This window comes from Triturus cristatus, chromosome 6 (genome assembly GCF_964204655.1).
Source record: "Triturus cristatus chromosome 6, aTriCri1.1, whole genome shotgun sequence".
NCBI classification, from domain to species: Eukaryota; Metazoa; Chordata; class Amphibia; order Caudata; family Salamandridae; genus Triturus; species Triturus cristatus.
Window position 1 is genome coordinate 386,065,800 of NC_140589.1, and position 26,148 is coordinate 386,091,947.

Here is a 26,148-nt window from a genome sequence, read left to right on the forward strand (position 1 = left end):
GCCAAAAACAGTACCCTACAGTACTCTTAACCCTAAGGCCTAAGCCCTAACCCATAAAGCCAAAAACAGTACCCTACACGACTCTTAACCCTAAGCCCTAAAGCCTAAAACACTACCATATACTTCCTCAACCCTAATCCCTAAGCCCTAATGCCTAAAGCCTAAAACACTACCATGTACTACTTCCTCAACCCTAAGCCCTAAAGCCTAAAATACTACCCTCCACTACACTCCCTATCAACTACCCTAAAACACCACGAGTCCAGCGTCGTCTTTACCTGTCTCTCGTTGTGGTTCCAGCGTTGTCTCCCCGTCCCGGCGCACGACCTTCCCGGAGCCCGTCCCAGTGCACGACCTGTCGGTGTAAAAGCACGCGTTCTAATGTCGCATGCGATGTAATGGCGTGCGTAGTGAACGCACACGTCTTAACGTTGCATGTGTTGTGACGGCACGCGACGTAAACGCATGCTTTGTAACGCATGCGTTGAGATGGTTGTTCGCCTTAATGAGGCCACTGACAAATACAAATCCTGCATGGACTCCCTGAATGACACATTTGCACCCCTGAAGGGCAAGTTACCTACACCAAAACCCTCCAACCCCAAATTCTCAAAGAAACTCCACGAAGAAAGAAAGCTTATCAGAAAGAGTGAGAAAGAAAGGAGATCAGCCCTTGTGAATTCTGCAAAGAACAGATCAAAGAGCCTGTTTGAAATTCAAACACAAGCTACAAACCCCTCCACCACTTCAGGTCTTGAGCCATCAAGGACTCGTTGCTACAATTTCATGGATTTCTGTGACAGAAAATCCAGAGACATACATACCTCGTTACACACTAATGAACCTCCAGAAACTGAAGCTATACTGCACAAGGGAATCCAACTGTGGTCCTCTTTCTCCCCCATTTCTGAACGAACATACGGCGAACAGTCTGCAAAGTTAAACCCTCGAACCACCTTCAGGTTGCCATTCAAGGGTCTATCAGCAAATCTCTTGCCACACTCTTACTCCCCCTATGGACCAACATGGTCAACTCCTCTCTTCAACAGGGCTTATTTCCAGAAAGACTAAAAGTGGGTCAAATCTCTCCTCCGTTGAAAAAACAATCTCTTGACCCAGAAAACATGAACAACTACTGCCAAGTCTCCACACTTACAAAGTGGTTGAAATTTGTGTTGCTTCCCAGCTCACTTCAGACATTTGAGCAAACAACCTCCTAGACTCACTTCAATCTGGTTTCCTCCAGGGCCACAGTACAGAAACTGCAATCCTAGAAATAGTCGTCTACTCCCTTAGAATCCTCAACTCCGGTAACTCCTGTCTCCTGGTCCTGTCCGCTGAATTCGAAACTGTCAAAAATCTGGACCCTCTTTACACTCTTGAATAATGAATGGGCTGTGGAGGCACAGTCCTCAATTGGTTCTCCTCTTACCTTACCAAACACTCCCGAATTGTGAAAATAGACAACGCGTTCTCAAGACCAGTCGATGGACATCAAGGGGTCCCTCAAGGCTTGATCCTCAACGCTGAGGACACTCAAATATGCATGAAAATCACTTCCTCTGAAGACCTTGCCCTCCTTTCAATCACGTTCTAAAGATTCAGGACTTGATGTCTAACCATCACCTAAATCCCAACCCAACTAAAACAGAATTGTTTTTTATCTCACCTCCGAAAGCAAAAACCCTAATTTAGGAATGGATGGCCAACCTTCCTGTACTGGGTGGCTGCCCTGCTATTGTCTAGAGTGCTAGATCCCTTGGTATCACCCTTAACAATCATCTAAATCTCCACAACCACATGTCAGCCATGGCCAAAAGTGCACAACACAAATTTAGGCAGCTATATGGTGACAGACAACTGACCAGACCACTGAATTGCCCTTCTCTCAGGCATTCCCATAGTTCATCTAGACCCACTGCGAGCAACTCTATATGCAGCAGCGCACCTCGTACTAGGTCTCAAGAAATGTGACCAGATTTTCCTGCCCTGCTAACCCTCAAATGGCTTTCCATTGAAGCTCCTGCCCACATAAAGCAGCCTGCATTACCGACAGATTGCTGACTTCCTCTTTACGGTCCTTTCTAAGTGATAAACTGAAAATCTCTGGAGCAAATGGGGTTTCCAGAAATGCCACATCCCTGCTCCTCCATCCCCCCAACCTTCAGTCGAGAACTGTACATGAGCCAGTAATTCTCTGGTGGAGCCACAAGAATCTGAAACTCCTTACCTCCATTCCTTCGCCTAACAACATGATATCGAGTTGCACAAATATTGAGTCATTGATATCGTGGTTCAGAAATATCGACAGCAAGAATATCCTGGTCAAGAATATCGACTTAAGGAAAAGTTGTTAAAAATATTGTTTTTTTATTAATGTTATGTATTTTATTATATATTTTATATGTATGTGATGTATGTTTTTTGTATAAGAGTTGTTTGTATTTTTAATATATATGTAAATTTGTAGTAGTTATTAATTTTTTTTTCATTCGAATTTTGGGTTTTTAATTCTGTAGCGGGTTGTAGGTTTATAGGGGAAAAGGGTGGGAAGTAAATTAATTATATTAAGGGGCCGATTCCAATCCTGGAAAAAGGCTGTACAAATCGTTGTATGGAGCGTTTTTCCCGTACAACTTGTACCCGGTAATCTTTTCTTACAACCTAGGAAGTACGATTCGTATAGAAAGCCTCTTTCCATACAAATCCTACAAAAGACCATACAACTAAAATAACCCAACGATTCTGATCCGGAACAGCTTGCACGCGACGTCTGTATGTATTTAAGCAGCGGTTTCCAGCCCAGCAAGTACGATTCGTTCCTACGGCACTCCGTACGGCTCTTTTCTTACGGGAGCCAAAAACAGCTGTAAAAGCAGGGTCCCCAGGGGCACGAGTCATACAGGCATACACCCCGTGCGTTGTGTATGTACTGTGCGTACCCAACATCGCGTACCCCAACATCGCGTACCCCAACATTGCGTACCCCAATATCGCATATGTACGCACCGTACATATGCGATGTTGGGGTATGCGATGTTGGAGTATGCAATGTTGGGGTACGTGATGTTGGGGTACACACCGTACATACACGATGTTGGGGTATGCGATGTTGGGGTACACGATGTTGGGGTACGTTATGTTGGGGTATGCGATGTTGGGGTATGCGATGTTGGGGTACACACAGTACATACGCGATGTTGGGGTACGCACTGTACATACACAATGCACGGGGGTGTATGCCTGTACGACTCATACCCCTGTGCGACTCGCACCCCGGGAACAACTTTTCCCGGGATACGAGTCGTACAAAGTTCGCTTCGTAGCGGGTAATGGCATTCCCCATGTACGGGACGTTTTCCGTACAAATCGTAAATCGGAAAGCCGGTCCAGATCGTACTAGTACGGTTGGACTGCATATTTACAATTTGTACGGAAAAGTGTCCGGGTCCGTCTGGTACAACTTTTCCCGATCCGATTTGTAAGGATCGGGCCGATCCGTACAAATCGGATCGGGAAAAGTTGTATTTTTTCCGTACGAATCGTACTTCACGGGTCGGACGGGACTTGTACAATTTGTATGGAAAAATGTACCGATACGAGTCGGACAGGAAAAAAAAATACAGGATCGGAATCGGCCACTAATGTATTTAATATGTATTATTTTATTTTAAATTTATATAAGAGTCAATATTTTATACATCTATAGTTTTACACTGATATTTTTTAGTCAATATTTTTGTACTTACTTGTTTAAGTATAGTATTCAATTATTTTGTTGTCTAAATATTTTACATCAATATTTTTTACAGCGATATTGTGTCAGTGAACCACAACATGCATAGTTACCTTCAAAAAGGACCTCAACCTCTTCCTACTTAACAGACACCTGGGTTAATCACACTCAATCATATCTAAGGGGCTGATTATGATGGTGGAAGACCCGCCTTCCGCCATCTGACTGTGATTCCCCCCCCCCTGCCAAATTAGGATGGTGGGGGAAATTCGACCACAACCGTGGCAGGCACAAAGGCCGCTCACCACGGATCTGCCACCGGCAATTGGTCCGATTGCCTGGCGGAGCAGTCAGCATCCGTAAAATGGTGGCGGTGCCTAAGAGGCACCATCCGCCAAATTACAATGCTGCATCCCTGCCAGCCGGTGTATGGTGGTGGAACCGCCATTCACAGGCTGGCGGGATTGCATTTGGGGGTCCGTTGCGGGCCCCCCTGGGGTTATGGTGGGGGGTGCACTGGGTGGTACCCATGGTACCCCCTACATTTCCCTGCACTAAGTGGCAGGCACCACGTGGTGCCTGCCACATAGTGTAGGGAAATGTAAACTGTGAATCTTCAACATTGCGGCAGGTGCTGCAGCTAGCAGCACCCGCCACAATGTTAAAGATGGTGGATGCAAGCACCACGGTGGCATCGTAATATCAACGGTGGGACCGCCACCTTATAGGCGGCAGTCCCACTCCCTGACACGATGGCGGACAGACTTCAGTCCCTCTGCCAATGTAATCACCCCCTAAGTACTCTATCCAGGAGACAAACTACCTTCATTGTATGTCTTAATCAATGCTTGAACCATGTACGTCCCTGTCATATGGCTGTTTTTGTCCTGGTCGCAGCTACCAATGCGATATGTCTGAATGTAATAATTATAACTGTAACTTGCTATACCCTTGTATCATGCTACTTTTGTAAAGCGCTCTGATTCCTTTGGGCAATGTCCACACTATGTAAAATTGCAAAAATAAAGTAAAATACAAATAGACACCAATATGAATACATCTGACCTTGCTCCCCAACCCCTAAACAAATTACAGTTGCTGACTTTGCAAGTAACAACCTTGTTCAAAATCTTCTGCATTTTATAGAGAAGTTACAGAAGTACAACAATAGCCTGATTGTGCGCAAAACACTGTGGTATCCTAGGGTTGATTACCTCTCCATCTAATCACAAGAGGACGGATGCTACATCATCCAGATTTTATGAGAGAAGGAACACCGGATCCAATTTTACTGTCTAAAAATTGTCTAGGCAACCACAATAAAATGATGGACGGAGAGCTGAAACTTTTCAGACACTAACTCCCAGTCCAGGAACAGTCCCGCTCAAACTGCCAAGCGAGGCCCTCCCTGGACCAGAAACAAGCATCCTGGGACCGGTTCCGAGGTAACATCCCTCATCAGCCAGGCTAGCTTGAATCCAGTGCCAAAGTGAGCAAGGGAACCACGTCTGGGCATCCCCATCCAACATGGGACGAACAAAGCAAACACAATAAGATGATGGACGGAGCGCTGAAACTTTTAAGACACTCACACCCAGTCACTATTAGATCTAGGTTGAATCCGCCATCCTTCTTTTGCTCGCTTTGCCACCCCATTTCAGACCCAGCCATTTGCAAGACAGTCTTGACCCTCCTTCTCATGGGAACAGTCCAGTTTAAACTGCTAAGCCTGGTCCTCCCTAGACCGGAAGCAAGCATCCTGGAACTGGTTTCGTAGTAACACCCGTTATCTGTAAGGCTAACTTGAATTCAGTGGCAAGGTGAGCAAGGGACTTAGGTCTGGGCATACCCTGCCAACTTAGGGCGAACAATGCTAATACAATAAGATGATGGACAGAGCGCTGAAACTTTTCAGACACTCACCCCCAGTCACTATTAGATCTGGATTGATACATCATTGTTCTTTTGCTCACTTCCCCACCCCTGTTCAGACCTAGCCATATGCAAATCAGTCTAGACCCTACTCCTCATGGGAACAGTTTAGCCCAAAACTGCCAAGTCAGGTCCTTCCTGGACCAGAAGCAAGTATCATGGAACCAGTTCCAGTGTAACACCCCTCATCAGCTGTTGGTTGATGGCTTTCTCAATTCCCTAGATTGACACATTTTTAGATCACTGGGATCAGTGGAGGGTTTCTTTAGGAGGGGTCTGACATCTGCGTGTTTCCAGCTGTCGAGGAAGGTTCTGTGGAGATGTAGGTTTTGAGGATGTGGGGGGGGGCTGTGCTGATGGGGTTTGTTCCAAGGTTGAAAAGGTGGTGGGGCAGTGGTTAGAGGGCATCCCAGAGTGGGTGGAAGAAATTATGGCTTTGGTGGTCCAGACAGTGAGCAGACACCAAGTGGTGATTGTTCTGGTGTTTGCTGGTTGAATGAGGTTGCTGAAGTTGAGGTTGGTGAGTTGTAGATCGAAGTTGTTGTAGATGGTAGCAATATTCCTGTGAAAGTAGTCTGAGGGGGCATTGCAGCACTGTTGAGAGGAGTGGATAGTGTTCTCTGTGACTGTTGGGTTGGAGAATTCCTTGACTATTTTGAGGAGTTCCATAGTGTGGTTGGCTGTGGAGTCGATGCAGGCAGTTATGGCTGCTTTCTTGGCTTCCTTTATGTGCCAGTGAAAGTTGTCCAGGGCCGTTTTGTGAGCGGCTCTGTCAGCAGGGTTCTTCATGACACGCCATTGCTTCTTGAAGCCCCAAGCAAAACTGAATTTTATTGTTTTGGACTTTCCCTCCCTTGGTAAATATACCATATTGGAGGCCTGGAGGCCTCTCTTTGTAATATCCCACACCTTTAGTTAGAGCTCCCTTAGACAGCTGCATAACATTGATTTAATAAAGCCCTGGCCTTTGCTATTCAAATTGCATAAGTAAATAAATACATATCTGACGTGATTTACAACTTTTTTGTGGTATTTTGTCTTCCTCCTATTTTTTTTACATTACTCTAGAACTTCCAGGCCTGATTCACAAAGCATTTTCTGAGAGCAGTTGCATTTTACTTCAGGCTTGAGTGGGAGTTATTCCTAAATTGTTGAATTAAGAAATGCTTTCTCACATTTTTCAGAAATATCCTTTATCTATGAACGAGCACGTCTGCTCCCCTAAGCGTTTTCTATGATTAGCTTTGACTTCTTTCAGGCTTAGGTGTAACTTTCTCAAGAATTTCCGGAAAAAAGAGATGGTTACTTTGAGGGGAAAAAAACGATTTTTGGCAGACAGAGTTTTTTATGTGAGTAAACATGTTTTACTCTTGGAGAGTACCAAGTCAGTCTTCAATCTGGAATAAGAATCAATTGCTAACAGAAAATCGTTGGTGAATGAGGCCTGGAATTTCAGGGGTGATTTATACCAAAAAGAAAGGCGCAAGACACAGCTACGTCGCGAAAGACTTCCCATTGTTCTTATTGGATGTTTGTTCAATTGAGAACCTTTTTACGGTGCCAAGTTTCTTATTACATTACGATTTACATCAATATGGGACATTTCTGGCCTCTTATGCAGGCTGGCTGAATGTAAGTAGCATAAAAATCCATTTAGAAAACAATGTGTGAGTTTAAGCAAAAGCCAACAGACCTGATGTAATGCACCCACAATTTTGCGAGCTTCTTGGTAAACAGTCTCGGAACTCCAATGTGGATTCAGGATTTTCAGCTTTTTGGCCAGGCGGTTATGTTCTCGTAGCCATAGTGTATGTACAGCTGTCAATGAAATGACTTCGCTAGATCTGCTGTCCCCAGCAAAAAAGCACTCTATTCTCTCAGATGCATTTGCACTAGGGTCTTGTGCGCAGGGGGATGGCACTTGATTCACAAAGGGCAAGTAGTCACGGCCCTCATCTGAATATTGCTCATTTACTCTTAGAAGGCCTTCTGCACTTGTAAGATTTCTCAGCTTTTGCTCCAATGCTGTAGTGCTTCCATATACTGTTGAAGCATCAAGAAATGATGTCAGACCATTGAGTTGTTCTCTTGGGTTCCCTCCAGAAAGATTGCCAAACAGCATTCCTTGATTTCCGGTTCCACAAGTTGGAGATGAACGGTAAAAAGGCAAACACCCTAGTTCTGGGGATCTGGTGTCTTCAGCAGGTATCTACAATCATAGTCAGATATAAAAGATATAAAAACATTCACAATTAATTACTTAAACTAGTCACTCAAACAAAAGACTAAATGTCATTTTTCAAATGGCAAAATTAGAGATCCATCATCATGGTTTAGTTTTCCAAAGGGGTTAGTGATAATTAAATTATCAAAATACAGTTAAAATACAATTGCTCGGCTTTTTTGATGATATCTGCAACTATTGTGATGATGTGTGCAAATGTTTACTTATAGGCAATGTTTCCAGAAGCCCTGCAAGGTGTGCTATTATGTTGCTGAGGGAGACCAATTAATTCTGATCCTTGCTATCCTAATGGTTGGTTCTGTACTAAGAAGAAGTTTCTATCAGTTTCTTTAGTTTATATGTAACTCCTAAGAACCACATGATTCACCACCATTTACAGGTAGACAAAAGCTAAGTGTTATTTGTGGGTGACTCCATTAAACTTGACAGGGTGGCCATGATGGTTCATCCAGACCCAAGTGATCAAATTCCAGATTTCAAAAATGTTGCTGCATTAGCTATACCGTTTTGCAATTGGGTCATTTTAAACAATTGCAATATATTTGTTTGTTCAATTGAACGTACATAGAGATTCACCAAGCTTCCTTACCAATGCTCTTGGAGAATTGAATATTAGAGTTGAATGGTAAGTCTTTGGTGAGGTTCAAAACATTTCTGTGAGGTAGGCCACCATTTGTGCGCTACCAATGTCAAAAGTATTTGCTAAATCAAATCTCAGAGTTTCACTGTTGAGAATGTGTTCACTTGATTTTTGCCTTCCACGAATAGTAACTTTTGTATGAAAATATTTTGTTGAATTGACTAGGAGAATTCTATGAGATGTTGGCACTCTATTCCACTTCTGTTTGCATATTTAATTTTATTAAAGTATATGATGCTTGCTTTACATCTGTGATTTTCGATATTTCCCAGATCCTTTGTTACGAGAAATAGTGATCAGAAATGATTTTTCATATGTCAATATTTTTGTTACGTATGTTACTTTACTGTGATTTCATTTTGTATCATTCTTTTTGGAAAATCAATAAAAAGAACTTGAAATAAAAGAAATTACAGATTTAAACTAAAACTTGCATTCTTGTTTGGGTCACATAAAAGAACCCTGAGTTTATCTAGTGAGAGAGCTGACTGGCAGTGTTTTATTTGTTTCTGTCAGGATCCCCTCCACTCCAGGTTCGTTTTGGTAGCCATCTCAGAATGTGTGTCTTCATTTCTAAGTACAGCTATTTTGAGTATGTGTAGGGTTTACAACTGTCTTATCTTTCACTTTCCACAGACGTCTACTTTCAATTCAGTTTCCGTCTATTGGGCTTTTAGAATTTAGCTACATTGTGTATTTTAAGGGTCTTTTTTGCTTTGTGAACAGCAAGCTGTATTTGTATTTAAATGGAGGGGATTGTCCATATAGCTGTTTTTGATTTTCTATGGTGAATTGCTACAAATGTCCACCTACTCGGGGTTTGGTGACAAAGCTTCTGCTTTTGCTTTCCCTGAATTGCGCGGGGCCATCTTAAAGTGAAGAACTTAAATTATATCTTCAATTCTGGACTGGTTTTTCAAGAAGAATATTGTGTTGTGAGGGTATGTGCAATAGGACCATTGTAGTTTGTGTGATTGTATGCTGATGAATAAAGACATCTGTTACAGAACTCTGTTTGTGGCATATTTATTCGCATGCTCCTAGGATTGGGGGTTGCTACATCTGGCGATGAGTAGGGGACACGTGCACTGAAGGAACAAGACTTCTTTCCTTGAGAGTTTGGAATGGTACAGTAAACTGCTTGTGCATGTCAAGGGTGCCCGAAGTCAATGAAAAGCAGTTTGAAGTTGGCGTGAGTGGATTCAAAGCCCCGCTCCAGCCCAGACACAGACATTAAAGAAATTGAAGGCCTCACACAGGAGCATCTTCAAAAACCTTCCAGAAACCCACTGGTAATGTCTTAAGAAGAGATACTGCACCACATCATCATCATTAGACTTTATTCGCATATATAAAAATGCATAAAAGTACATAAAAGTCATAGTATACAATTTTATATACAGTAATTCCTCCTTTTAGCCTTAGAGTAAAATGTGATCTCATATAAAATCCAATAAAAGGTTTATAAGATACAGCACTGTCACATTGATTGTTCAAATACTACCATATCTGCTATGCTATGTTTTGTTTTTTATTTTTATAAAACCGATGCCCTTCTAGTTTTTATTACTGCTTGCAGAAATGCTGCCATTGCAAAGCATACAAATGCTGTCTCTAATTGAAAGAGCTATAACATAATCAGTTAAACTAAACTTAGGCAATGATGGTACAATGTACTTTCTCCGCTCTGTTTGATAAGATGTACAAAGAAAAAATATGCATAGTTGATTGAATCACTGTAGCGTTACATGGGCAGCCAGAACGTTGGTTTAGTGAGTAAGTGTTTGGTGGATAACAGAGGATTAAAGGGATATAACCTAACTGAAAGCTAACCAATAAATATTGATGGTAGTAGTTTGTCACAAAGAACAGATAAGAAGATGACCTGCACAACACAGGTGCTAAAGCTTGATATAAAGTTACTGTACATTTTGATGTATTCCTCTCCCATCTCACCTGGTTTGTCTTTGCCAAGAAAGATCTTTTAATCTTGATTTAGGTAAAGCTGCACAGCTAAGAGGGGTTTCGAAATGAGCTTAAAGAACAATGGAAACAAAAGATTGTTTCACATAGGTAAGCCTTGGGATTATTACACCATGATCAAGTTTTAAAATGTCCCTTATAATGTGTTGATTAACTTAAACCTCCTGGCTTTTCCAAATAGATAACCACAGGACTAATGATGCTATCTTAATGGTGTCAGTGATATATGGCAAACCTAACTCTTTGTGTACGATGAAGTTGGAACATTATTCAGGCATTGATAGTTATCTTTTAGCAAACTTATCTTCTATTTTTTGCAGTTGTTCCATTTGTACTGTTCCCCATACTTCTGCCCCATAGGTGGCTATGGGAACAGGTTTTGCTAGATAGATTTTAATCATCTCCTGAATTGGTTTATTGCCTAGGTTTTTTGAAAATTTGAAAAGTGCAGCTATACTCTTTGACTTGTGGTTAGCTCTGTTCATTAACATTTCTTTCCTTGTCAGCTTCGAGTCAAACAAGATGCCTGGATAAGTAAATTTGTCAACCCACTCTATGCTATTGTCCTATATATAGAGCCTCTTCAGTCTTTTCTTAGCCCCGTCCATTGCCAAGGTAAAGGTCTTTGTTGCATTTACATGCAGATCCAGTCTTGCCATAAAATCAATGCAAACCAACATAGATTTTGGAAGGGCTTTAGGGGTTCTAGCCGTCAGGACCGCATCATCCGCATATAGTAAGATTGGGAGAGGGATTGCGGCGGCGTAAGGAACGTCCACGTTATTTTAAGTCATAACAGTTCCAGCCCAAATGTATGATAAGCTCTATCGTAGGCTACGCTAATTTTATTACTGATTGTACAAATGTTTTTTTCAATTTTTTTTTTTTTTTTTCACCTCGCCTCACATGTTCATAGAGGTAACTACATCTATAGGTGTCTATTGCACTGTTTAAAATGTCAATGCTTTATATATATGTATATATATAAATATATATATATATATTTGATCCGCTATGATACTGTTTAATGCAACATTTCTATGTATATGTGAAGTGCTCTAATACCCTTTTCTGGGTCTTGTTCGCACTATATAAAACACTAAATAAATAAATAAACAGTATTTAGGTCGTTAGTGTACAAGGAGAATAGAAATAGGGCAAGGACGCAGCCCTGTCTCACCCCTTTCTCAATTTTAAAAGATTTCGTACACTCCCTTTGCCTCCACATACATTTGTCTAATGAATTCAATTATCCCTTCCTCCACTCTCATGTCCTCCATTGTGGGCCGCAGTTTACTGTGGGCCACACAATCAAATGCCACCGAGAGGTCCACGAAGGCCATATAAAGTTGACCTGTTTTTGCTAAAGTATATTTTGATACTAATAGTAATAAATTTAAACATTGATCAAGAGTCCCCCTGCTCTCTCTAAACCTATATTGTGCATCTGGTAAGATCTTATTTTCTTCCACCCTGTCTTCCAGTCGATTAAGAAGTCTGCCCATGCTATTGTCCTCTATATAGAGCCTCTTCAGTCTTTTCTTAGCCCCGTCCATTGCCAAGGTAAAGGTCTTTGTTGTATTTACATGCAGATCCAGTCTTGCCATAAAATCAATGCAAACCAACATAGATTTTGGAAGGGCTTTAGGGGTTCTAGCCATCAGGACCGCATCATCCGCATATAGTAAGATTGGGAGAGGGATTGCGGCGGCGTAAGGAACGTCCACGTTATTTTAAGTCATAACAGTTCCAGCCCAAATGTATGATAAGCTCTATCGTAGGCTACGCTAATTTTATTACTGATTGTACAAATGTTTTTTTCAATTTATTTCTTTTTTTTTCACCTCGCCTCACATGTTCATAGAGGTAACTACATCTATAGGTGTCTATTGCACTGTTTAAAATGTCAATGCTTTATATATATATATATATATATATAAATATATATATATATATATATTTGATCCGCTATGATACTGTTTAATGCAACATTTCTATGTATATGTGAAGTGCTCTGATACCCTTTTCTGGGTCTTGTTCGCACTATATAAAACACTAAATAAATAAATAAACAGTATTTAGGTCGTTAGTGTACAAGGAGAATAGAAATAGGGCAAGGACGCAGCCCTGTCTCACCCCTTTCTCAATTTTAAAAGATTTCGTACACTCCCTTTGCCTCCACATACATTTGTCTAATGAATTCAATTATCCCTTCCTCCACTCTCATGTCCTCCATTGTGGGCCGCAGTTTACTGTGGGCCACACAATCAAATGCCACCGAGAGGTCCACGAAGGCCATATAAAGTTGACCTGTTTTTGCTAAAGTATATTTTGATACTAATAGTAATAAATTTAAACATTGATCAAGAGTCCCCCTGCTCTCTCTAAACCTATATTGTGCATCTGGTAAGATCTTATTTTCTTCCACCCTGTCTTCCAGCCGATTAAGAAGTCTGCCCATTCATTTTTATGTATTTAAACAGCAACAGGGTTTACCCTAATCCTCTTCCCACATCTGGGCAAAATCTAACTACATGCAAAGGGAGTGATGCGGAGGAATCAATACAATACAATTTTCAGTAGGACACATACAAATTAAATCCTACTCTTCAATACATAGTACCCTCATATTAACTTGTTTGCATTTTTACACATACCAACTACAATTCCAATTGGAACAATTTATACATTATTTTTTAATTGTTCCCTTTTTTTAACAACAAATGAGATACATCAAACAAAACAAGGTGAAAATTTGACCATTTACACAAACATTTCTTTTTGCTGAGTTGTCAATTAGCTAAATGGGGCTATAATTTAGTGGGTTTGTACCATCTCCCTTCTTATGTACTAGGATAATCACAGATCTCTTCCAAGAGGCCATTGAGCCTGTTTTCATCACTGTATTAAATACAATTGTCAGTAGGGGTACCCAGAGTAGTTTTTGTGAGAGAAATAAATCAACTGGGACTCCATCCGGCCTGGAAAGAGCTAACTCTATTTCCTTGAGATCGATCTTTAAAAAAAAAAGGGTCTTTTTTGCCTGCCTCATTAACATCCACCTTGGTACTTCCCCTGTTTTGGAATATGGACTGGAATCAGGTAACCCAGGTTTCCTCCTCAATGTGTGTATTCAAAGTTGGGCCACCCTTATCTTGTAAGGAGGGGGAATTAACTACCTCCCAAAAAGGTTTGCTGTCCCTAGAGTATGCAGCATGTCATAACTTTTGTCATACTTCTGCTCTAAGGTGGTTATTTCTATTCTCCCTCGCTAATTTGTACTCCATTTTACTTATTTTGTTCTTTATTTCTTGGTTTCTGATTTAATACTTCCTTGAGTTTAGCAGTGGCTTGCGAACACTTCTTATCAAACCATCATATTCTAGGGCACATTTTTGTGGGGATGAGGCAGTTAATTTGGATCTTACACACTTCAAAACATTTACAAAAGATTCAATTTTTTGTTGCTCATTGGTTTGGGGATATAAACATATGGAAATATTGTTTCTCTTATTCAAAGTTATCTCAGTGATTAACTTATTTGGGTCTATTTTATCCCACCTCAGATTATATCCATTCTTCCTTTGAAGGATTGGCATAGGGACAAGTATATTACTCCTTGGGGCATATTCTCAAGGAGCTATTGCCAAGTTATTGGCACTTTATCGCAGCCAAATTGGCAATAAATTTATCGCCCCATTCACAAGCTGGCGCAAACAGCCCATATCACCAGTTTTCCGGCGATAGCATCCTCAAAAATCATCGCCATAGATGACGCCGGCAACTAACGATAATGAGATGCAGAGTAGGCGTTCCCGAGGAAAAATTAGCACAACACCACACCTCAACATTCTCAATGACCAGCCTGATCTGAGATAAGATCACAAAACAGGCAATAAGGCGCGTTAGCAGTAGCACCAGGAAATTAACACCTGCTCTGACTTGGTGTAAAGTCGGACCACAACCGGCACCAGAAAAGGGATCCCAGACCACAACCACACCTGAAGAACAACAGATGCCATGGAGCTACTCATCATTCAGCTCGGAACACCCACCTCCATCACCCCCAGGACCGCCACCCCCTCCCCGGTCAAAGAATCATTCCCGCACGTGTTGGGGGCAATTGACTGCACACATCAACAAATTGGCGCCCAACTACTGGGGCTCATCGGTGACTCGGATGCCCACAGGATTGGTCGCGACGAAGGATTGGAATCTCGCTCTGGACGCGATCGCTGCCCGATGAGACCCGAGTCTTGGCAACCACGGCCTTTTTCCTTTCTTTCTGATCTGACCATCCAGGTGGTGCCGGTCCTCAACTGAGATCTCTTCTGTTGATTCGCCGTGCAGTGACCATTTGGTCGATTTTAGAACTTGGCAGTTGGAACCTGGACACCAAGTGATTGGTAAGTGTCCTTCTGTGGCGCTTGCTGTTGATTTTGATGCCTGGGATTGATAAGGTAGTTTAGTAACACTTACTGTGGCTTTTGGATTTTGGATTTTGGAGTTGGTGTTGGCCAACTTGGTTTGTTATGAGATTTATATATGGATTGCAATCTATATAGGCAGGTAATGAGGAGAATTTTCTCTATTTGAATTGATTTGAACGGCACATCGTACTAAAGGTACCTTAAGTGCTACTTTGATTATAATACTGCATATTCTGCACTATTTTTGGCATGCCTGTTTTTAGCACACTTCATGGGATGTGTTGCTTTTGTAGTGGTACCAATTTGAGACTAGATGAAGCACAACCGCCCCCCCGGAGGGGACGCCTAATAGGGATATATATATTAAGTATGGTCTTTCTTATATAATGTACAGCGCATTATGGAATAAATACACTCGTAAGGATCCTGAGTTGCGTTGGCCTATGTATGGGTCATTTGATTTACGAAAGATTGAGTATGTGGAACAATGTATGTTTAAGCGAAAGACTAGGCAAAAGATGTTTGATTGTGTACGAATGTGGGAGAAAGAAGTGCATGAACGAATGAAGCGTGAGCAAGCCTTAATTGAAAAAGAACAGCGAAAGAACATTTATGTGAAAGCATTAGAGCTGAAGAACAAAGCAGTTAATTGTAAGCAAATGCGTGATGGTCTTTTTGTTTTCCCCCAGGTGAATTTATGAATGTGTTGCTTTCTTGGATGTACCATTTTTAAACTTGTATATAATTAGCCGGCTCCCCTAGAGGGGATACTTAACTAGGTTTAGGTATAAAAAAGTATTTCTTCTTTGGTGACTAGTACCCCGAGGAACTAAATATGTACATAGAAAGGATTCTGGTCTGTGCAGTTAGTAACATTCATAAGTGGTGATATGCAGAGTGTTTTTTTTCTTGGTGTTCTGCCAGCCAAATCTAGTGAATATGACTTACAACTAGTATTTACAAATGGTTTGGTTTAAGTACAGTCTGTGGGCTGTCTTTTGTTTCTGCCCTAAGTGTTGATCTGTGGGTTAAATGTGTGTTTAAATGTCTGTGGTTTGTCATTAGTGGTACTTGTAAGTAGCGATTGCGCTCTTGGTGCAAGAATGGCTAGCCTTAAGTGCCCTGTATTATGTGTATGGCACCGTTTTGAAAATGTCTGGAATGAGCTCAATGTTTTTTTTTGTCATCATTCTGTTATGCCAAATATCATTAAAATAAAATACATTTTAAAAGAATCCAGCAATGAAATATATAATGTATGCTAAATAGCTGCACGCTATCATTAAATTGACAGAGTAAGACACTATACATGTGTGCAAATTGCCACAATGTTAAAGATAAAATTAGAATCCACAATTAATAGGAATAAAAAAAGCTTCAAAAAACGAAATTGTGCGTTTTGCAATAGATAAATTAAGATACAAAATGTCACAGCATTTATCCTTCTGTATTAGGTATTAACAGGCATTCACATTATCTGAGTGAGTTGGTTGTTGCAGACCTGAATACATTACAGAACGACAGATTTGTGGAAAGGCTGACTTGAAAGGCGTGTGAATTCGACGCCTTTACGTGTCAAGCAGCTGTGTCAGCACGTGGGTATTTCTGACTCCGGCCACAGAGAACAGCTGAAGTCAAACACGGTGTAAAATCCTGCATTTCAGACTGCTGTTTTAAAAGTTAGAAATATAGTTTCATTATTTTTGATAAACAGAGGACAGATTGACAGTAGGGATTTATTTTCTTAATGCCTTTCTAAATATGGATAAAAGTGGTTTTTGATGTTAAATAATAATGACTGTCCTTCATTTAAAAGTGGCACAGACTTTCAAGTTCGGTTTCTGTTCTTAGGGCTATGAATGAATGTGTTTAAATATGTTAGGCAAGGGATGCAGCTTGCTTTTCATATGTGGACTCATCAAAATGATTGGATTTATTTAAAAAAATATATATATTTTGATTATATAAAAAATGTTATTTAAAATAGGTGCATTGAATTCGTTTTTTAATATTTATAATGCCAAATAATGATGCTGTGACCTCCTAGCATCCAAATTGAATGTATGCCATGCTATACAGCAATAGGGGGTCACTTACATGTGCAATGTCACTTTACCCAGGTGTACAAAACTCATTTTTATAAGGGTATACATTATACATTTCTGATGCCACATCTCTGGGATATGTAGGGGACATTCTGGGGATGACTATTATGCAAAGACATTGTAGGATATTCATTTTTAAGTGCCCCAAACAGCAAAGTCGAAATTGAGTAAAATTCACTATGTAAATGAGGTTATTCCAGCTTTTAAACTGCCTGAGGCTACAGTAAATGCACATATGTAAGCATAGAATGAATAGCTAACATCTATACTGCTAGACAATCATTCGGCACACTGCTTACAAATATAAATATGAACAAAAAAACTGGCAGAAGTTATTAAGCTTACCTCTGAATTGCTGGTAGACAGGAATGGAGTGGGTTTTGCTGTTGAGCTCTCAGTCTCCAGGGTCACTTTGAATTTGTAAAACTGCATGAAAACCTTGCACTCAAGATGGAACAACTGCGAATAGGTTAAAGGTCGAAGTTCTACATTTAGAAGCAGGGCTCAGCACAACATTTGCTTTGACATTTCGACATTTGAAAGACGAAATGGCAGGGCAGGGACAGAAAGAGGTTTTGCTTGCTTTTTTTTGCAAAAGCAAGTTTTTGTTCACTCATATGAACAGATTGAATAATAATGGTATATGTCAGCTTTTATTAAGACAATGGCTCTGTCATATGTATAGCACTAATGTTTTCAGGGCTGAATTAATGAAGCAATGGGATTTAGTGTGAATTCATGTGCCCTCGTGTCACACTTGTACATTTGCTAAAGGAATATGTTCTTTAGCTAGCTCAATGTCCTATTTAGCTCCTCAGAGTTTGTTTATGCCCAGTTGCTACAAATTGGGGTTGATAGTGTTCACATAATGAAACCTGTTACAGGTTTCCTACTGTCAAAAATGGGGGGAGGAGGCTAGCTCCTCTACAAATTAAGGGTAGGCAAATTTATGTTTTCTCTCTCTTTTTCCTAATTTCTTTTGAGCCTGTCTAAACTGTCTGTGAAATAGCCATGAGACATTTAATTGGCTATTCAGTAATACTGTTTTAAACATTATTAGCATTAATAAAATGAATAAATGAATTTGCTATGTTACTGCCCATCCTGTCTGATGAAATTATGAAAGGATGAGTAGTCTATATTGTGGTTTCCTTATTTGATCTTTAAGGGGAACTAGCTGCGGGTAGTTTTTGTTCTAAAATTCTCAGGTGATAACACCACTATTGTTTGTTATTCTCATGCTACATACCGTTTTTAAAGGGCATTGCTAGTTTTTATTAGCTAGTCTGTGTAAATAAACTGACAGTCCTTACTAGAGCTGATGTTGCATAGTTTGGATTGTGAAAAATAGAATGCAGAGAAGATGCCCATGTGATCCTTAGCAAACATTTTTGAGGAAAATATTGTTTTATAGGAGTCTGTTTGTCACAAGATGTTCTGCTGGAGAAAACGTACCCATTATGTTGAAGTTTTTAGTTCTTTATGTAATAGGAATCCCTGTTAAAGTAGCAGTTTTAGATTTTCCCTACTTCACAACTGGACAACAAACTCTATACGGATCAACTTAAACTAAACAAAAGAAGAAGCAAAATTTTTTATTATAATCACTACAGCAAACTCTGACAAACTATTTAAAATCACATTGTAGTTGATCTGTCCAGTTGAGTGTCTTTTAAAGTTTCTTTCTTTTCATTTTTCCCTTGTGTGGTGTGCTTGTTGGGATGTAAGAATAGTATGCGAGAATATAATGGAGATATTTATGTTGTCTGTCGAGGGGGATTTTCTATTTGCTCGAATATTGTGATTTGAAACCAATGTATTTGATGTTCACTTCACTGATTGTTTGTACACAATTGTTTCAAGAATATTTGTAAATCACAAAAGAAAATACAAAAATGGAATATTAACATATTTTTGATATATATAAAAAAAAACTCTCTTTTTGATAAAAAATAAAAAATCAAAGATGAAAAAAATAAAAAATTTTGTGTGTAGACATTGAATTTATGGGGAATTACTGATGTACTGATATTTGAACTATTGAGACTACTTACTGGAAAAAAAGAGTGAAAGGTCGGTTAAGAGGCAGTAACCTCACATATTTGTTCCTTTTCCCCCCTCTTGGACCTAAAAGTAACTGGGGAAAACCTCTCTCCCTGTTGCTCCTATAACATGATAGCACGGTCCTAAGCATACAATGTAGGTGCTTGTATTAAGAGAAATCATTTTAGAAGTGTCTGCAGTCCTGTACAAGTAATGCAAAGTCTATGAGTAAAAGTGTAGAACATTTCCTTTTTTCTTGAGGGTCTTTAGATGATTAAGATAGGAATATACAGATGTAAGGATTTGGAGTATGTCTGTATTGTTTTTCTCTTTTCCTCAGAATTTAGTAAATGAACACAGACTTCCTTGGCTGCTTGGGATTGGGTGACGTATTACTCTTGTCAGTTCACCAAAGAGTTCCTTTTATACTTGCCAATAGGTCGAGGCTGTTGTTTTTTTTTACTCTCACATAGATGAAAGTGGTTCTTGGGTGCCTTGCTAATATATGGGGCGTCCCTAGACTAGGAAGTATTCTGAGACTATCCTCTCTGTTGATAGATTATTTCTGTGCCTTGTCTAAAGACCTTTTGTTCTGTCCACCAATAGATATTTGCTGCCTTACAACCATTGCCAGAGGGGCGCAGACATCAGATCCAGCTTGGAGAGTCAGCACCAGTCCAGCTTGAAGTCAAAGTGAAGGTAACCAGCACAGGCATTGCTGGCAACCAGGACCTCAGTGAAGGTAGAAGGCCGGAAGCACTGGGATGTGAAGTGTGTACCCCTGCCACTGTCATGGGCAAAAGACGGGGTCACAAATCAGAAAGGAGAAATCATGGATCAAGTTTTTGATGCCCAGCCGAGAGTCACAGTCCGACCAGGAAGGCGAGAAAGTTTTTGCTTGAGGTAACCCCCTTTGAAACAAGGGTTGCTTCAGAGATCCTAGCATCAGGCCTCTGAATCCTGGTCCCAAAGTGGCTGTAAAGTTTTCACCTTTGTTGGTCAAGAGATACCTGGGCACACTGAATGCAATCTATGGCCCCAACGAAAGAGCAGTGTGCCAGCAGAGCAATACAGGAATTAGGGAAGGACTTGAGTGGGTACAGGTGCTGTGTCTCTAGTGCCTGTTAGATTGAAATGAAGAAAATTGGTGCACTGCCTGAGACACTGGACAGGATCGCTGAGAGCATTTGCCCTGGTGGGTGATTGCCCTATCCTGAAAGAAGACACTTTTCCCTTGAAACTGGGCCGTGATTCCTGAATTGCGAGTTGTGCAGCTCCACCGTGGGAACAACAAGAGTCTGCCTGTGAGGCTCAAACGGACACAGGGAGAAGACTCCCCTCTGGTTGGTTGTACAGCAGCTTTAATTTCCCAAGGACTTCTTTTTCTTTTTTGTTGAAAATGTACCCCATTGGTCATCCCATTTTTGAGGAGGAGCAACCCTTTGCAGCTCTTCGTCCTAATTCTCATGGTCCTGTGTGGTCCTCCTGGTCCTCTGGATCCAGGATCATTTTTGTAAGAATATGTCTGACTGCTTTCATAATTGTATTAGGAATAATGTTTATTCTGCGAGAGAAAAGTTCATCTGAGCAATTGACAAATGTTACTTTACCCTTTCCTTGATGGATACTCTAGCCCTCATAAAGGAAACACTGGAAAAGTCTAGTGAAAATGTTTTTATTAGATATGTGCTGTTGGCTATTTTGAAGTTGAAATTGATGGTCACTGAAATGCATAGGAGTCTTGCAAATGTTTTTACTGGATGGTTCTAGGATTTGCTTAGGACTAGAAAGCTAATAGTTCTGTTCCTGATAATAGTAATTACTCCCTCCTGCTATCTGTATGACCCAATGCTCTGTTCCCTTTGTAATCCTGCTTATACCTTATACATACCAGCTTAACAATATTTAGAATGAGTAATGCCCACCAAGCAATGAATTAGGATATTGATAAATTTATGGAAAAAAATTAATATGCGTATTCCTACTGGATAATGGGAATGGCTTTAGCTCATGCTAAAAGGACCATCTGTTGAAGATTGCATTAATCTCTAAGCATGAGCTGAAAGCCATTTTGTACTTGGCAGCCATTTTAGTTAGCTATGTGCTGGACATTTGCTGTTTCCCTCTCCCAGAGTCTTGCACATGCACAGATGTGCTTAGCTAGTAGAGTGCACCTGTTCCTAGTATAGAACTGTCAGGCTGTTCTAACTGATGTCAGCAACATATTACTCCTCCTACTTGTTGACTGTGCAGTTTCTGTATGACCATCTATGTGCATAACTCTTCTCATGTGTACTTGTACCACCTTTTTCAGCCCCTGTGTGGGTATAAAAGGACCATGCTTCTTCTGTTCAGTGTGCTACTTCACTCAACACCGAAGGGTGCTGTGTGAATGTAGTTCCACCTCATGAGGTTTATTAAACTTTGTATTTTCTATTCCAGATTCTGTGCCAACTTCTTCCTATTGGTCTGAGGACTCTGTGCAGAGAAGGGCGAACCCCTTGCACTGGTAGGCCTAGCTGAGGTCACCATCAACAACATGTCCTACTTGTGCCTCCTGCTGCCACTGCACACAATTGCCGCAACAGAAAGCACACACATTCCATCAATGTGCAGGCGATAGTGGACCACTGGGGACTATTCACCAATGTCGTCGCCAACTACCCAGGCAGTGTGCATGACTCATACATCTTCCGACAGTCCATCATCAACCGGTGCTTCCAGGATGGCACCTACGGAAACGCAGTGCTCGTTGGTAAGTACCAAATGAACACACCTCCAATCCACAATCATGCAACCCACACCTCAGGCAACACACACGTAACAAACCCACATACAACATGCCAAACAACATGCTCACCCACTAGACAAAACAGCACAACTTACCGTGGCAACCTGGCCTTGTCATGTACATGAGCCATTAACGGCATGGCACCTTAGCCACACAATAGCAGAATGTGGGGAGAGGTGGGAGGCAGGCATGTGTGAAGGAGGCAACTGAACCATGAATGAGAATGTACACAATGCCAAGTGTGGCGTCGATGTGCTGGACAGACTGCAGCATGCAGACCACAGACATATCCATGTCGACATATAATGCTGGTGTTGGTAGTGTTGTGGACAGTGGACACAACCATGTCACCCTAGCCAGTGGGGAAGATCACGGAAATGTAGCTTGTTACGTCCCCCTGTAAGCGTGGGCAGAGTGGGCTGGCCCTGCGTATGCCAGGCCAGTGTAGGGCTGTGAATAAAAAGCACGTATCTCGGGGTGCGGTTCTCTTCCGGAATGCCCAACGTGTCTGCCAGGGTGGCGCTTCTCACCCCACCACGAGGCCGATGCCATGTGCGGCCGTACCTGCGTTCCTGGGTGCCTGCCGAAGCCCGGGCCGCTGCTCCTAGGACCAGTCTCGTCCGTCCCTGTGTATTCCAGGCCTCACTGCTCACCTGCCGACATCAGTGTGTCTCCAAAAGTGCCCACCACGTGCCGGTGCAAGCTCCAAGGCCAGCGACCTTGGCAGCCTCCTCAGACCATCACGGCCTCCGCGAGCAAGCCCTGCAATACTCCTTTCTCATCGACGTACTCCACCAGCATACACAGCGGACACATAGGTCACACATTTGGAACTGAGTCTTGTTCACACAATGGAAGAGTACATGTTCAAGGCATTGTTTGAATCCCTATACTCCTTTCGATGTGGTGCCAGCAACTCTGTGCAGAGCATTCCGACAACACGTGTCTGTGGGCCCCTTGGGACTTTTGCCTTTGGCCTACACACTGGTCCAGCAGGCCTTAGACAAATAAAATTCAGTCCATCCCAGGCAGGACAAGGCATCGTCGCAGGGTGCACACCCGCTCAGCTCTGGTGCCCCCACCTCCGTCAACCAGGAATCTTCTCCACATGCCATTCCAACGCCGTGTGTTAGAGATCCAGGAGGAGCTGCCTACACAGCGGTTGCCCCAAGCTGACGGCTGCCTCCGGCACACACTGCGGTCGAGTAGGACACACAATTAGAACTGAGTTTTGATTTGTTAATTGCAGAGTTAATATCATTGTACAGGCCTCATCGCAGACTGCATCCCTTCCTAGCTCTGGTGCCACTGACTCTGTGCCACGGGAGTCATGGGCACTCTGCCTTTGAACTTTGTAGGCGTCTGAGTCTATGGCCTGGGGGTTGTCTTCATCATGTAGCTGATACTGACATGTTGGGAAAAAAGGAGACTGTAGCATTCAACTCCTCCCAATTGCCTGTTTCTGCTTGCTTCTGCCCTCTGCATCATGCCCTGGATGGTCACCTTCCACTGCCCCCGTAACACTCCGCGACATTCTCCTTGGACATCAACGTGGACCCGCTCAGCACTCGTGGCCCTATCTCAGTGCACCACAAGTCACCATCCCTTGCGGGTGTGCCTGTGCTGACCGCAGGGCATCCGGGACCGCTAACTCTGTGCAGCTCATGTCATGGACCCTTGCTGTTTGCACTCTGAACTTCTGATTGTCTGATCACTGTTGTAGTTGTTGCCAGCACCAACCAACCCCTGAGGTGTTGCTTGCACTACCCAACACCCATCCAGCACAGGCATCACTGGACGTGTGACCCTGGCAATAAAAGGAGCCGGGCGCACGTGACCATAGCCAGTTCCACAGATTCTTTCCGTTTTTCCGCTTGGTCATTATGTATGCATGAGGGGCCCGGGCCATACCACATCCCATTGTGCTGTGTACAGCATGCGCAACCTTGTCACCTCAGGCAGTGGTGTACACCTGGGACATGTAGCTGTGCCGGACCCCCCTGTGAGCGTAAGGGAGTGGGCCGGCATATTGCAGTATGGCGTAGGGGTGTGGTCATTCGACACATGGCTCTGGGCGTGGTTGAGTTTAGGCCTTGAAAAGGAGGTAACTGATGCATGTGTCTCTGGTGTAGTGTCTGCTCCAGCCGTCACGCAATGCGCAATGTTGCCATGTAGCATGCCCACAGATTGTGGCCTCGGCCGAGGGGTACATAAGGGTGAGTAAGCCCGCCCGGGGTCCGGTCCAGGATCATACATGCCAACTGTTGTGTGTGTGGTAATTTCCACAGCATTAGCCAAAGGTCTACCCTCTACTGCAGGGCGAGTTCAAGCAGGCATCACCTCTACATCTGTGTCCGCCCTGTCTTTACCATGGGCCTACACACATTTGGCCGCCCACCTTCAGGTCACAACATCACTGTGTCGTTGTGAGGCTTGTGGATATGCACAGTCGGGCATGACAATTGTGTGCCGTAGGGGTGCACGTGGTGCAACCCCGCTGTGCCCTCTAGTGAATGTGCTCAGGGGAGGGAGGAGCAGCAGTGAGGCTACGTAATACGCATTGATGCCGCTCATTTGCAACAAGCAGTACATATCATACAGGTATCACAAGGCCACACATATCACACACCAATGAACCAGTGAGCCTGCCAACACATCATGCAGAACCAACTATTGACTCTCTCTGCACTGTCACAGGTGACCAAGGATATGCACTATGCGCTTGGATGGTGACACCCCTCCGAGCCTCGGACACACAGGGCCAGAGGCAGTACAATGCGGCCCATAAACGCACCAGGGGCATCGTGAAACGCACATTTGGTGTGTTGAAGTCACATTGTTTCAGGTGCCTGGACGTCACAGGTGGAAGGCTCCTGTACAGCCCTGACATCGTGTGCAAGATGATCGATGCATGTTGTGTGTTGCACAAAATATGTGTACGCAGCACGGCACCATGGATACCAGTCCTAGAGGCACCGGACGGTGAGGATGAAGATGAGGCAGGTGGACCACACCCCACTGCAGCCGCAGCAGGAATAGCCAGCAGGGACACCATCATTGCAAATTTCTTCTGATGAACACATCACATTGTGACAGTCCTTGGCAATCATGGGACAGTACAGGATAACCACGGGCATAGCATGTGCAAATAAATGCACTCCAAAGTAACATTCCCTAAGTGCATGTCACTCATCTGTTTGGGCACATCACTCAGACAGGTGTGAGTGCGACATGTGTTGATGACGATTTTATAATGTGTTCTTGGCTGGTGTGTGTGACACCCCTGTGCAGAGGGGCTGTCAATGTACATTGTGACTGTGAGGAGATGCCTATGTGATGCGGGACAATGGTCATTTGTTCTACGTCACGGAAGTGGGGCTGTGCTCGTAAATTATCATCTCACAGTTTTTGTACTCTGCTTTTATGGTGCCTTTTCCCGCATGACACGTGGGAATTGTAGGCCTCTCGCTGATTATCGCTGATTTTTGTGTTGTGATTGGCCTCATCGCAGCTTTTTTTGTGTTCGTGTTTCGCATTTTTGCGGCGTCGTGTTGGTTTTAACGCGTTCATTTGGTGACAGTGATTCAATTGATGAGGCCACCCCATATACACTTATTCACTGTTTTACACTTCCTTTTGGTCCTGAAGAGGCGCTAGGGATCTCCTTCTGAGACCATTAAGAGCGTGAAATATGTTGACCTAAGGCATTTCACTTTTACAAATGCACAATATCCCTAAGCTACTGAGGGCCATAATTACCCTTCAGCAGCATTTAACCTTTCGGTTTTTTAACCATGACAGAAGGATACCTTTCATTCTCATTTTAGACACCCTCTAGTCATTTTTTAACTCACCTATCACAGAACTAGTACTATCCCGCACACATCATACGGCATGAAAACTAAAAAGATCTCCAGCAAAAGTAATCATTCTGGGAACACATAGGGCACTGCAGCACCTGCCCGATAAGGAGCACCTCCCTATGATGAAGCATGACATCCTTAGGGGTGTGTGAAGGCATCAAGCAAAGTCACTTTGACTTCTCCTCTTTTTAAAACAACTCCTCCTACCCCTTTCTTATAGGAACAGTGGCCCTCTTTAGTAGTGTAGACATTCATGGACCAACACATGTGGAGAAATGAGACGGTGTCAACCTTTAGGCAATTTTGGCATAATCCACACTTTTGCCAGCTCTGTGTAATCTGTCAGAAGCAAAATGTGGGCAAAAAGGTTGTAGTAACCA

General features: G+C 42.5%; 1 protein-coding gene across 1 annotated transcript in view; it reads right to left on the reverse strand.

Moving 5' to 3' along the window:
• TPO (thyroid peroxidase) overlaps positions 1-26,148 on the reverse strand; it is a 961,894-nt gene that overhangs the window by 539,333 nt on the left and 396,413 nt on the right. The window contains exon 8 of the mRNA XM_085609184.1: positions 7,362-7,877. Coding sequence (XP_085465310.1) covers positions 7,362-7,877 — 516 coding nt within the window. The remainder of the gene's footprint in view (positions 1-7,361; positions 7,878-26,148) is intronic.